Source organism: Pan troglodytes, chromosome 15, assembly GCF_028858775.2.
Source record: "Pan troglodytes isolate AG18354 chromosome 15, NHGRI_mPanTro3-v2.0_pri, whole genome shotgun sequence".
NCBI classification, from domain to species: domain Eukaryota; kingdom Metazoa; phylum Chordata; class Mammalia; order Primates; family Hominidae; genus Pan; species Pan troglodytes.
The window spans coordinates 17,578,230-17,592,349 of NC_072413.2; the positions used below are offsets into that span (position 1 = coordinate 17,578,230).

Below are 14,120 nucleotides of genomic sequence, written 5' to 3' on the forward strand. Positions count from 1 at the left end.
GAACAGGAATCGCTTGAACCCAGGAGGCGGAGGTTGCAGTGAGCTGAGATCACACCACTGCACTCTAGCCTGGAGACAGAGTGAGACCTCGTCTCAAAACAAAAAAAAGAAAAAAGAAAACGAGAGACAAAACAGACTACTGTCCGTGATTTCTTTAAAAAACCAGGAGGAGAAGATAAAACTGTTCTGGAGATGGATAGTGGTATTGGTTGTACAATAATGTGAATGTTTAATGTCACTGAACTATACATTTAAAATGGTTTAAATGGTAACTTTTATTATATGTAAATTTTTAACATATATTGTGTTATATATAATTGTGTATATGTGCACAATTTTTAACATAAATAATTTTTTAAATCAGACTCAAGTTGACCTAATTCTCTGTACCTCAGAGGAAAATCCTCCCAGGTCCAAAAAAGAAAAACAGTCAGGAGCTGCTTAACCAGTGATTGAGGTGAAGGCAGGGGAATTATACCCACCTAAAGGGACAATTTGTAAGTTTGTCAGTATTTGGGGGTTTTGCTTTATTTTTCTTTTTTGAGACAGAGTCTCACTCTGTCGCCCAGGCTTGAGTGCAGTGGTGTTATCTCGGCTCACTGCAACCTCTGCCTCCCAAGTTCAAGCAGTTCTCATGCCTCAGCCTCCCAAGTAGCTAGGATTACAGGCACATGCCACCGCACCCAGCTGATTTTTGTATTTTTAGTAGAGACAGGGTTTCACTATGTTGGCCAGGCTGGTCTCAAATTCCCGACCTCAGGTCTACCCGCCTCAGCTTCCCAAAGTGCTGGGATTACAGGCATTAAGTCACCATGCCGGGCCTAGTTTGTTTGTATTTTGGCTCTAACAATGAATGGGGTACAACTGGCTGGGGTCCTGGGATTAGAGATGCCCAATAATATGTGGGTCAGTCGTGCAAAAAAAAGCTGTCTCATGTCAGACATGAGCTTTGAATGTCTTTCAAGTAGAGGAACAATCTATTTACAATGATGTGAGCCTAAAACCTAACTTTAATTTACACATAAAACACAAAATACTTTTGAGTAGTTTCAAATGCACTGAATTTTCTAGGAATACAATTTATAAATGCAAAGAAAATTGGACGTTGCCTCACTGAATTTTTAGGAATGCACTTTATAAAGGCAAGGAAAACTGGATGTTGTTTCACGCATAACTTAACCCATTGTAGTTCATCATTCTGGAAAATTACAATACCAATGGTGATGCCCCCTGTGGTATTTGAGTCATCAATGTATCACTCCAGTATCAGTCTGCATTTGTAGGTGTCACATTCACAACGATTCTAGGTATAAGTACAAGCATCTGGCTATAATGTATGTTTACTATAAATTAAATTTTTAAAATTTCTCCTTTATGTTACGCTTAGGTTATGTGTGAGATTAGCTTGTATTTTCTATTCACTTTCTTTTAGAATAGAAGATATTTATGAAAGAAAAAGGGTATTGAGACTGGTGAAATGTATCTACATCCAACCAGGATGGCTTGGAGTACACAGCTACTGGGGATTTTCCAAGCACTTTGGGAGAATGCATGCATTCTATTGTTTGAACAGAGACAACCCATTTATCACTGACATCCTGTATCCCTTTTCTGCTGCTATCGGGGGTCTAACCTTGTACGGACAAGCCAGAAATATCTCGTTTTCTCTTCCAAGTACTCTGCAGCATCTTCACTGGAAAAGAGGAATTACAGATGTTTGACTATTAGAGGCTTGACAAGGGCAGAGAGAGCAGACACCTAGCACAGAGTTTAGTCAGTAGGAACTCTGAGGAAAAGGGCAATGATCAGTTAAAAAAGGTCAGCTATAATATGTTTCCTATCCTCAAAGCCTGCTGCTAAATTAAGGGAAAAAATTTTAAAGATGTATGCAAAAAATTTATTGTACACAATCAAAAGGAAGTTGAATCTAACTACAATTGCAATTATTCATTAGGTTTATCAATTTGTAGATCATTTTGAAGAATTGACAAAATTTTGTATGCTCCTAGGGGAGACACTGAAAAAGTCATTAAAGCAAAGGAATCTCATTAGCAAACATGGTCTCTGTCCTCACTGAAAGTTAAAGAATGACTCAACTGACAGATAGTTTCCATACTTCCTTTTTAATAGCCATATCTTATATCAGTTTGCTCTCATACATGAGAATTAGAGACCACATATTTTTTCAGAGCAATTTAAAAACAACTGTTTCGCCAAGCGCGGTGGCTCATGCCTGTAATCCCAGCACTTTTGGAGGCTGAGGCAGGTGGATAGCGAGATCAGGAGTTCAAGACCAGCGTGGCCAAGATGGTGAAACCCCGTCTCTACTAAAAATACAAAAATTAACCAGGTGTGGTGGCAGTGCCTGTAATCTCAGCTACTCGGGAGACTGAGGCAGAGAATTGCTTGAACCCGGGAAGCAGAGGTTGCAGTGAGCCGAGATTACACCACTGCACTCCAGCCTGGGCGACACAGTGAGACTCCGTCTCAAAAAAAAAAAAAAAAAAAAAAAGCAAGAAAGAAAAGAAAGAAGGATGTGCATGATATATTTAATTATGAGAACATTACTGAAATCCTTTAAAAATGCATATATTTACACATATGTGCTTAGAAAAAAAGGATACACACCAAAGTGTTACAAGTCATTGTAACATTGCATTTGTGTAACAACATTTTCTTTGGCTTGTCTGTAATTTCTAAATTGTCTGCGTATATATTACTTTTGCAATAAAAACAATGTCTTATCAAAATAAATACATTTAACTTTTATTGACAATATTTTCTCTGGGGCTGTCACGTTTTTTTCTAAGGCCTCAATAAACTAAACAACTAGACAGAACAGAAGGTAAAAAAGTGAAGCTCACTTTCTTTATTAGTTGTTTATGACCATCATCATCTCTACTCATCACCTTCAAGCACCAAGCTGGTTCTTCCCCACCATCCCTGCCTCATGAATGGCATCACCTCACTGGCTGCCCAAGTGAGAATTTGTTACCTTTACCCATCCCCAATCCAGGGGCCCACCTCTAATGTTTCTCCATAATAGCTCCCAAACTCTAACACCCTCCTTATCATTTCTACCATCTTGTTGCTCTATGACTGCAGCAAGCCCTGTAACTGGCCTCTCTGCCTCCAGGCTTCTCCCTATCTAGACTTGCTTATATTGCCGTACAAGTGAGGTTTTTGACATTCTCAGTCTTGTCACTCACTGCTTAAACTCCTTCAAGAGTTTTTACTCCCTTCAGGCCAAGGGCTATATGAAGCCCTTCAGATGTGGCCCTTGCTTGCGTCTCCAGCCCCATCTCTCAGCAGTGCTCTTAACACTCCCAACCATCATGAGCTAATTACTATCCTTCCAACACGCCATGCTCTTTCACACTCCTCTTGCTTTGAACACGCTGACTCTTCTGCCTGAAATGCCTTTCCCAGTTCCCTTCTGATATGGTTTGGCTGTGTCCCCACCCAAATCTCATCTTGAATTGTAGATCCCATAATCCCCATATGTTGTGGGAGGGACCTGGTAGGAGGTAATTGAGTCATGGGGGTGATTACCCTCATGCTGCCATTCTCATGGTAGTGAATGTGAGTTCTCACAAGATCTTATGGTTTTATAAGGGGCTTCTCTCCCTTTTGCTCAGCACTTCTTGCTGCCGCCATGTGAAGGACACGTTTTCTTCCCCTTCCACCATGATTGTAAGTTTCCTGAGGCCTCCTCAGCCATGCTGAACTGTGAGTCAATTAACTTCTTTCCTTTATAAATTACCCAGTCTCGGGTATGTCTTTATTAGCAGTGTGAGAATGGACTAATACACCCCGTTCACTCACTTTTCAGTCTTCAAAGTGCACAGCCATCCTTTACTGCCCCGTGCAGCACCTTCAGGCCTTGAGCTCTATGCAGGGAGGTAAGCCACAGAAGTCACAAGCACATCTTTTATACTAGTGCACACAGCTGAAAACTCACAGACTGGTGCCAAACCAGCTTGGTTCTGTTCTGCTTCCACTGCCTGTCAAGACTGTGTGCTCTGGGCAAGGTACTTCAACCACTGGGTCTTGGCTTCCTCATCTGGAAAATGAAAATAAAACTGCAACTTTATAAAGCTTTTCTGAAATCAAATGCAGCAATGTACATAAAAGGCAAATAAGCTCACCCTATGTTTTACCTAATTTTCTTTTTATCCTGCTCTGTGTATTTCTTAAGCCAACCATCTTACTTCCTTTTTAGAATGCATCAGGATAGACACAAATAAATGGAAACACCGTTACAAAGCCCCTGTTCACACTTCAGAATTCAGATTGCATTACCTCCTCCAGGAAGTCTTCCTTAATCATTCTCTGCTCGAGTCTCATTTAGATGATCTCCTGTGTGCTTGCATATCGTCTGTGCATACCTCTGTGTTGAGAGGAGTGGTAAGAGATGGGGCTGGAGACTCAAGAAAAGGCCACATCAGAAGGGCCTTGATCCTTTCCCCTGAAGGGAGTAAAGGCTCTCCAAAGAGTTAAAGCAGTGAGTGAAAAGACCAGCCGAGAATGTGAAAAACCTCATCTGGACACAAGGAAAAATAATTATTTTCTCCCTTGGTTACCTTTTCCATTCCCTTTCTTCAAGGGAAAGAACCATGTCTTAATTTACTTGGCATCAGCAGCTCTCAGAACAGTGGCTTGACCAATACCAAGCATTCAATAAATGTTTATTGAAGGAATGAATCAATGGCCACCCACAACCTATACCTCTTACAGCCCATTTAATGCCCTTTAGCCCCTTCTATAGGTATTTACCTGGAATGTTTGTAAGATTTTTGAAAATCTCAGAAACAACACCAGCCCTCCACCCATGGGAAGATGTGTTTCAGGCTAACAGCCCTCCACCCATGGGAAGATGTGTTTCAGGCTAACACCTGTGCTCTTGTTGATGCCATTGCCCCAAAGAAGACCAACCTCTCCTTCTTGCCCATATAAGTTGGCTCTAATTTCAATGCTGCTGAAAACCTCTCCTCTTCCATAAATTATTTTTTCAGATTGCTCCAGCCCATTGTGATCTTTCATCCTTCAAACTCCTTTAACATCTAGGGCCTACACCATTAATCTGACAGTCACCATATACTGCTTAATATTGTTGTAGTCTGCTATTTACCTTCAGTCTGCAATTTAACTTCCTTAAGTTTATTTCTTGTTCCCCATTGTAGAGAATATCTCCCTTAAATAGCTGCCAAGTCTTGCCAATCATGGCCTTTCCTGTAGTGTTTTGCATGTGTGTGCACACATGTGTTTTTAATTCACTTGAAGACAAAGAGACTCCCCTTAGGAAGCTTTATTTTCTGTTTGCCACTTCCTTAGGACCCAAGATACCCTGATCCCCCTCAATTCATTCTCTGCCTTTCCCTGCTCTTCTTCCCAAGGAAACGAACACCGTCCAACTTTATCACCAGGGCTCCTTTGCCTTCTAGCTTGCATTTGGGTTCAACCAATAGAAGGCACAGATAGGTAATGGATGGGTGGGAGGACAGTGGTAGGGAATGTCTTCCCTTGCTTGGCCCATTCTGTAGTGTTTGAGCCTTTCCAGGACTATGGCTTCTCTAGGGCAGCCGCTCTTCAAAAGCTGTGTCCCCCAGGTAAGCTCCAATGGCATCATTTCTTCCCTTTACCTTTTCAGGCCTGGTGCCTCAACATCCTTTTTTGATGCTCTTAACTCTGCCCACACTTCTGTAAATAGTCCCTTTATTAAAGTGACTTTTATCTCTTCAAAAATCCCCACAGAATATTCTGTTTCTTGCTGGGATCTTGACTAACACAGGAACTTTCCGTTTAGTTGGGATAAGACTATGGGAACCTTCTAATTTATCATCCAAACCAGTACACTTCTGAGAGTGAAAGGGGGCACTATTAATTAAACCATGGCAACGGGCGCAAATCAGAACTGTTCCAGGCTACCTGGAATGAATTAGCATCCTAGGTAAGTCAGGCACATAAAAAGATAATTGTTATAATGAAGAGATAAAAACATTTCTAAAAGAGATAATATTACAGCATAGATTAAGGTAAGTGCCAAGGGTGTAATAGACTTTCAGTGCTACAGCCATTCCAAGACAAGAGAGATTATTTCTCCTGGGGAAAGACATTTGAGATCAGTGGGTTGCTCAGTTCTCCTCCAACTAAATGAAGTCACACAATCCACGTATGCTTGACTGATTTTGTAGATTTTCTCCAAGAAATTTCAGTCCCAGTTGGGTCCCCCAGTGTAACTGTTCCTATTTCTATTGTTTAGGCTCTGGGTTTTTAAGGAAAGCAAATTAATTTAAATCTTAGCCAATTATTCCTTTTAAAAAATACCAAATGCATTCCTGATTCAATTATAAATCATTGTAAATATCTTATATTTTTGATTCTTTAAACCATGTTTTAGCTTCATTTTGCAAAGATATCTAAGAGGTGATTTATAAGCTTTGCTTGCAAATACAAACATTTCTGCTAGTAATCACATAAAGCCTAAGTAACCCTAGAAAGCTTCTCTATGTATGTATGTATGTATGTTTACCTTGTCTCTTAAACAAAAGAGTTTGACAATTAACCAATACTCTAAAGCCTTGTCACCCTGAGCAAAGTGAACCCAGACTCATTGCACCCCTACTCCTAGCTGATTCAAGGCTACTTGGCCAGGAAATGTTTCTAATGCTCACGTTGCTAGCAGAAGCAAGTTACTATGAGCCCCAGTGTGTGACTTCAGGCTTGCCAAATCACTGCTTTGTTCAGGCATTTCATACTCAAGAGAATAGTATATAAAAACACCCACACCTCTGCCCAGGAGCAGAGAGCACCATGTAGATTAGGGCAGCCAGAGTTCCTGCTCTACTTCCCAACCAGCTGGTGCTGGTTAGGATTAGACCAGCGGGAGTTGGGGTTGAAAACGTCCCTCTTGAGAGAGTCAGAAAGGGTCCTGCAAGAACAAGACAAACAGGAAAAGAAAGCAGTAACTAGAGACAAAAAGCAATGGCAGACGTGCAAACCACACACAGGAAATAGCACAAATCAAAGCAGATAGTGTCAATAAATGCAGATAGTGTCAGATATTGAACCAAGTAGGTCCATGCTATGCCCAACATCAGAGAAAACAGTTAAGTATGCCTCACCATGTACCTGAAAGGCAGATAGCTAGAAGGCTTTTGCTATTGACACTAGCAAGACTCTATCTCAAACAACAACAACAAAAAAGTCAAATAGAGCTTTAAACCTGAATCATTTACATCTTTACTTTATAAAATGTAAAACTACATTTTTACCCAAGACTTAAAATATAGAATTATGTAACTTCTACTTTAAACAAAATGAAAAATGTTTTGAGTATCAAACAGTATATTATCTACCTTGTAGACAGCATCTTCATCTAACACTGCCACTGTGTTAGCAATTCTTAAATGACATCAAACTAGAAGAAAAGCTGCTCCTACGTTGTTTTTATTTAATAAGACAAATTTGGCACTAGACTTTTTCTAGAAATAGCATTCATAGTATATCGATATAATAGTAACATCTTGTTTTAGGTTAACGAATTCCTATTAGGAAGCAGCACTTTGGGACAGTTTTTAGTGACACTAATTTAATTCTATCATTATAGTCCTCTGACCTGCCTTAATTCCAGGATCATCTGAATTCTAGGTTAAGGAATGATTATTAGCCAAACCTGGAAACAACTACAAATTGTATTATTATAGGTAACCCAAATTTAATAGTGACTAAAAGTCATAATTTTCACCATTAAAAATAGCCATATTTCATATCTTCAAAACTATTCTATTTACAATACTTTATATAATAAATAACTTACAGCAGTATAGTAACACGCCTCAAAAAAGTTCTTTTTTCACTAATTCCCAGAGGTTTCTTGGTTACTTTCCTTCATAAAAACACATCAAATGTGAGTTTACACTATGAGAAGGACAGGATTTGAGAATAGATAGATATTTTCCATTATGGCACAAATGTTTAAGGCCGAGTCAGCACCAGAAATGTTCGGGGCCTGAACGTGTTTGTTTCCTCACATTAGTATGGAGAACTGTCTGAGTTGAGAAGGCTGAAAGGGGAGGGCAGCTTCTTCTTGACCTGAGGCCGTGCAGCCCCGACCGATGGGAGGCACAAGGTGCTGGCTGACTTCTGTCTGTTCTTTTTGGTGCCCCAACTCAGGAAGGAAAGCTTCTTGGAGATTTTCTGGGTTTTATCAGTTTTGTCGTCATCATCAATGGCTAAGCAGATCATGGAGTACGTTTTCTGCATTCCCACGGAGTATGTGGCACTCTTATTATGCTGCACATAGAAAAGAAAGAAAAAGGGCGTCAGGCATCATCAAGATAGATGATAAAAACTACGAAGTTTGGCCAGGCGCAGTGGCTCACACGTGTAATCCCAACACTTTGGGAGGCCGAGGAAGGTGGATCACTTGAGGTCAGGAGTCCAAGACCAGCCTGGCCAACATGGTGAAACCCCATCTCTACTAAAATACAAAAATTAACCAGGTGTGGTGGTGGATGTCTGTAGTCCCAGCTGCTTGCGAGGCTGGACACGAGAATCACTTGAACCCAGGAGGTGGAGGTTGCAGTGAGCTGAGATCGCACCAGTGCACTCCAACCTGGGTGACAGAGCAGGACTCTGTCTCCAAAAAATAAATTAAACAGACATAATTCGGAAACTCAGGTGACCAATGCTTATATAGAATTAGGTTCTTAAAACAAGGACAAACTGTTTTTCTTTTTTGAGACAGGGTCTTGCTATGTTGCCCAGGCTGGTCTTGAACTCCTGGGATCAAGTGATCTTCCTGCCTTGGCCTCCTGAGTAGCTGGGGCTCTAGGTGTGTGCCACCAGGTGCAACAAGGATAATTTTTTGTTTGTTTGTTTTTTGTTTTTGTTTTTATTTTTTTTAAGATGGAGTCTCACTCTGTCGCCCAGGCTGGAGTGCAGTGGCACGATCTTGGCTCACTGCAAGCTCTACCTCCTGGGTTAATGCCATTCTCCTGCCTCAGCCTCTCTGAGTAGCTGGGACTACAGATGCCCGCCACCACACCTGGCTAATTTTTTGTATTTTTAGTAGAGACGGGGTTTCACCATGGTCTCGATCTCCTGACCTCGTGATCCACCTGCCTCGGCCTCCCAAAGTGCTAGAATTACAAGCGTGAGCCACCGCGCCCGGCCCAACAAGGATAATTTTTAAGGAAAGTACTCAATGTAACAATTTAAGCTTAGGAGCCACAACTCACATTTTAAGGTTCTTCTTCTATTTGAGAAAGTAATAATACTAATGGTCACGAATATGAAAGTACAGGGTGGGGCGCGGTGGCTCACGACTACAGTCCCAGCTACCTGGGAGGCTTAGAGGGGAGGATTGCTTGAGCCCAGGAGGTTGAGGCTATAGTGAGCTGTGATTGTGCCACTGCACTCCAGCCTGGGCAACAGAGTGGGACCTGTCTCAAAAAACAAAGGGCGGGGGAGAGGGGAAGAGGGGAAAGGAAAGGGAAGAGGAGAAGGGAAGGGAAGAGGGGAAGGGAAGGAAAAAAAAAAAGAATATGCAGTGAGCAATAGGTCTCCCTGTCACCTGGGCTTCTAGGCCCTCCATGTTATACTTCTAGAGATGATGTGCATGTACAGGTATTTCTGTATGTACATAAGTATATTACCATTCATTTTCTTAAAAGGCATATACTATGCTATTCTACACCTGATTTTCTTTTTTCTTTTTCTTTTTTTTTTTTTTTAAGATGGAGTCTCGCTCTGTTGCCCAGGCTGGAGTGCCATTTTCATCATTTTCAAGTGTAGAGTTCAGTGGCATTAACTACATTCACATCATTATGCTCCACTGCCACCATCCATCTCTAAAACTTTTTCATCTTCCTCAGCTGCAACTTTGTACCATTAAACACTCTCTACTGTTAACTTTCCAAGAATCATGTAGGATTCAAACTGGAAATCTAAGGAAGCTTGCTTTCTGAAGACTTCCACATGGGCTATCACCAGCTTCTAAGGTTTGCCTAACATTGAGATTGTTTAGTTCGCCACATGTTTATTGATGGTCTACTGTGTTCTGGCACTAACATTAGGCATACAATATATCGCTGCAATAGTTGAGGACACTGTTCCTAATATAAACCCTAAGAGGGGCCGGGCACAGTGTCTTACACCTGTAATCCCAACACTTTGGGAGGCTGAGGTGGGCAGATCACTTGAGGCCAGGAGTGCCAGACCATCGTGGCCAACATGGTGAAACTCCATCTCTACTAAAAATACAAAAATTAGCCGGGTGTGGTGGCGCACACCTGCAATCCCAGCTACTCAGGAGCTGAGGCAGAAGAATCACTTGAACCCAGGAGGTGGAGGTTGCTTGAACCCAGGAGGTGGAGGTTGCAGTGAGCCAAGATCACGTCACTGCACTCCAGCCTGGGCGATGGAGTGAGACTCTATCGCAATAAATAAATAAATAATGAATAAATAAATAAAATAAACCCTCAGGAATCTGAGTTATGCAGCAATAAAGTAGGGGGTACTTTGAGCCCCTAAGGATGGAGATGCCTCTTCCTTTTCTGGAAAACTGACCACTAACTCCACCATGTTTTATGGAGCACACACAATGTCATTTAAAACAATAATAAAATGAATAATCCTGGAGACAGATGTGAGGCCTGAAAGCATTTCCCAACCCTCAGCTGCTCAAAGTCCATTGTGTATCAAAACCACTGCCTTATAAATATCCTCAGTTCTCTTCCATCTGCCCCCAGCAATGCTAACTCGCTCATCTCCACCCTCTGCCTCCCCTAGGGCCTGTATCTGAAAGGTTGTGCATTGCAGGAGGACACTCACCAAGGCTTCCCTTGGAATTCTAACCTGACCCCAAACCTCTAATAGGCACCCATTTCCTGGCACTCTTGTGTGTCCCTAGTAATTTCATTTCCTTTTCTCCTGTATGCTTGTTTCTTATCTTCGCTCTCCTCCTGAAGCCACTCACGCACCCTCCTGAAATCCCTGTCGTATACTTCATGGCATCCGTCCCCCAAGACCAAGCCCTTCTGTGTGCCTGGATCCCATTCCCTCTCTCCTCCAGGCACCCTTGCCTCCCAGATCTCTACACACACACACACACACACACACACACACACACCCCTCTCTCTCCACACACACACACACCCCCACCCCTCTCTCTACACACACACACACACACCCCTCTCTACACACATACACACACCCCTCTACACACACACACACACACACACACACACACACACACACACACACTCCTGCAATGCGTACCATCACATTCTTTGAAAAGCCTTTCTTGGCCAGGCACAGTGGCTCATGCCTGTAATCCCAGCACTTTGCGAAGCCAAGGCGGGCGGATCACAAGGTCAGGAGATTAAGACCATCCTGGCTAACATGGTGAAACCCGCCTCTACTAAAAATACAAAAAATTAGCTGGGCGTGGTGGCGGGCACCTGTAGTCCCAGCTACTCAGGAGGCTGAGGCAGGAGAATGGCGTGAACCAGGAGGTGGAGCTTGCAGTGAGCTGAGATAGCACCACTCACTGCATTCCAGCCTGGGCGAAAGAGCAAGACTCTGTCTCAAAAAAAAAAAAAAAGTAAAGCCTTTCTTGACCCTGTTCCCCAGCACTTTTGGGAGGCCAAGGCAGGCCGATCACCGGAAGCCAGGAGTTCAAGTTCAGCCTGGCCAATGTGGTGAAACCTCATCTCTACTAAAAATACAAAAATTAGCCAGGCATCATGGTGGGTGCCTGTAATCCCAGCTACTCGGGAGGCTGAGGCAGGAGAATTGCTTGAACCTGGGAAGCAGAGGTTGCAGTGAGCCAAGATTGTACCACTGCACTCCAGCCTGGATGACAAGAGCAAGACTCTATCTCCAAAAAAAAAAAAAAAAGCCAGGTACAGTGTCTCACACCTGTAATCCCAACTATTCGGGAGGCTGATTCAAGAGGGTCTCTTGAGGCTAGGAATTCAAGATCAGCTTGGATAACTTAGTTAGATCCCATCACTACAAAATTAGTTAAATAAAAGACAAAAGGAAATTACTTTTGGCCTGGTGCACTGGCTCATTCCTGTAATCCTGACGCTTTGGGAGGCGGAGGCAGGAAGATTGCTTAAGCCCAGGAGTTTGGGACCAGGCTGGGCAACAAAATGAGACTGTCACTACAAAAAAAATTAAAAATTAGCTGGGTATAGTGGTGCACGCCTGTAGTCCCAGCTACTTGGGAGGATCTTTTTTTTTTTTTTGAGATGGAGTCTCCCTCTCTTGCCCAGGCTGGAGTGCAGTGGCATGATATCGGCTCACTGCAACCTCTGCCTCCTGGGTTCAAGCAATTCTCCTGCCTTGGCCGCCCAAGTAGCTGGGATTACAGGCACCCACCACCACCACACCCAGGGTTTCACCATGTTGACCAGGCTGGTCTAGAATTCCTGACCTCAGATGATGAGAAGGGAGGATCTTTTGAGCCCTAGAACTCGAGGCTGTAGTGAACTATGATTGCACTATTGCACTCCAGCCTGGGCAACTGAGTGAGACCCTGTCTCAAAACAAACAAAACAAAACAAAAAACAACAATAAAAGAAATTATTTGGCCGGGCATGCTGGCTCATGCCTGTAATCCCAGCACTTTGGGAGGCAAGGTAGGTGGATTGCTTGAGCTTAGAAGTTAGAGAACAGCTAGGGCAACACGGTGAAGCCCCATCTCCACAAAAAATATGAAAAATTAGCTGAGTATGGTGTTGCATGCCTGTAGTCCTAGCTACTCAGGAAGCGGAGGTGGGGGGATCACTTAAGCCCAAGAGTAAAGGCCACAGTGAGCCAAGATCGCACCAGGGCAATGAGAGCGAGATTGTGTCTCAAAACAAAAAACAAACTTTTTTTTTTCTAGACAGGGTCTTACTCTGTTGCCCCGGCTGGAGTACAGTGGCACGATCTCGGCTCACTGCAACCTCTGCCTCCCAGGCTCAAGCGATTCTTATGCCTCAGCCTCCCACGTAGCTGGGATTGCAGGTATACACCACCACATCCCGTTAATTATTGTATTTTTAGTAGAGACAGGGTTTTGCCATGTTGGCCAGGATGGTCTCCAACTCCTGGCTTCAAGTGATACACCTGCCTCGGCCTCCCAAAGTGCTAGGATTATAGGAGTGAACCACTGTGCCCAGCCTAAAAACATTTTTTTTTTTTTTTTTTGAGACAGAGTCTCGCTCTGTCGCCCAGGCTGGAGTGCAGCGGCGCGATCTCAGCTCACTGCAAGCTCCACCTCCTGGGTTCACGCCATTCTCCTGCCTCAGCCTCCCAAGGAGCTGGGACTACAGGCACCCACCACCACGCCCAGCTAATTTTTTGTATTTTTAGTAGAGATGGGGTTTCACCGTGTTAGCCAGGATGGTTTCGATCTCCTGACCTCGTGATCCACCTGTCTCAGCCTCCCAAAGTGCTGGGATTACAGGCGTGAGCCACTGTGCCTGGCCTAAAAACATTATTTTTAAAAAAATTAAAGACATCCTGCTGGGTGAAAAGAATAAACATCATGATCATGGTTATCATCATTATAATGTCTATTGTGAATTGAAATGTAGCTCATGTTTGGCCCTCTTGGAAGGGCTTTATGTAAACTCAGTTTATCCTGAGGCTCACAGCTATTCCCTGACTTGCTGAAGGCCACACAATGGTGGTGGAAAGCCAGGATACACATCTAGACTGTCTGAGTGCAGAACCCTTGCTTTCAGCTACTACAGCAGCCCCTTCCTTGGCCTGGTGTAAAGATGTCACAGGCTTGAAAGTCAAGCCTTTGCACCTCTCACAGGGGGCAGGGCATGCCCCATAAACTCAGGCCTCTGCTGATGGGGTCCCTACTCCAACCTTCAGTGTGTGGCTCGGCTCTTTTCTCTAACCTCCTTTTGGACAAACTTCTTTTCTGTTTCTGCTGGGGACCTTAATCACTTGTCCATAAACTCCATGCATTTTTGTCCCTAAAAATATAATTTCTTATGATCCCTTCTCCCAAGATGTTCTGAGTCCCTTGACTTTATCTTCTTTTAAAATTTGACGTATATCAGGTGTGGTGGCTCACGCCTGTAATCCCAGTACTTCGGGAGGCCGAGGTG

General features: G+C 43.2%; 1 protein-coding gene across 1 annotated transcript in view; it reads right to left on the reverse strand.

Moving 5' to 3' along the window:
- Window positions 1–7,278: 7,278 nt before the first annotated feature.
- The window catches only part of LOC112205630 (putative rhophilin-2-like protein RHPN2P1), a 53,057-nt gene continuing 46,215 nt past the window's right edge, over window positions 7,279–14,120 (reverse strand). The window contains 1 exon segment of the mRNA XM_054665881.2: window positions 7,279–8,295. Within this exon segment, the coding sequence (XP_054521856.2) occupies window positions 8,035–8,295 (261 nt within the window). The 3' untranslated portion in view covers window positions 7,279–8,034.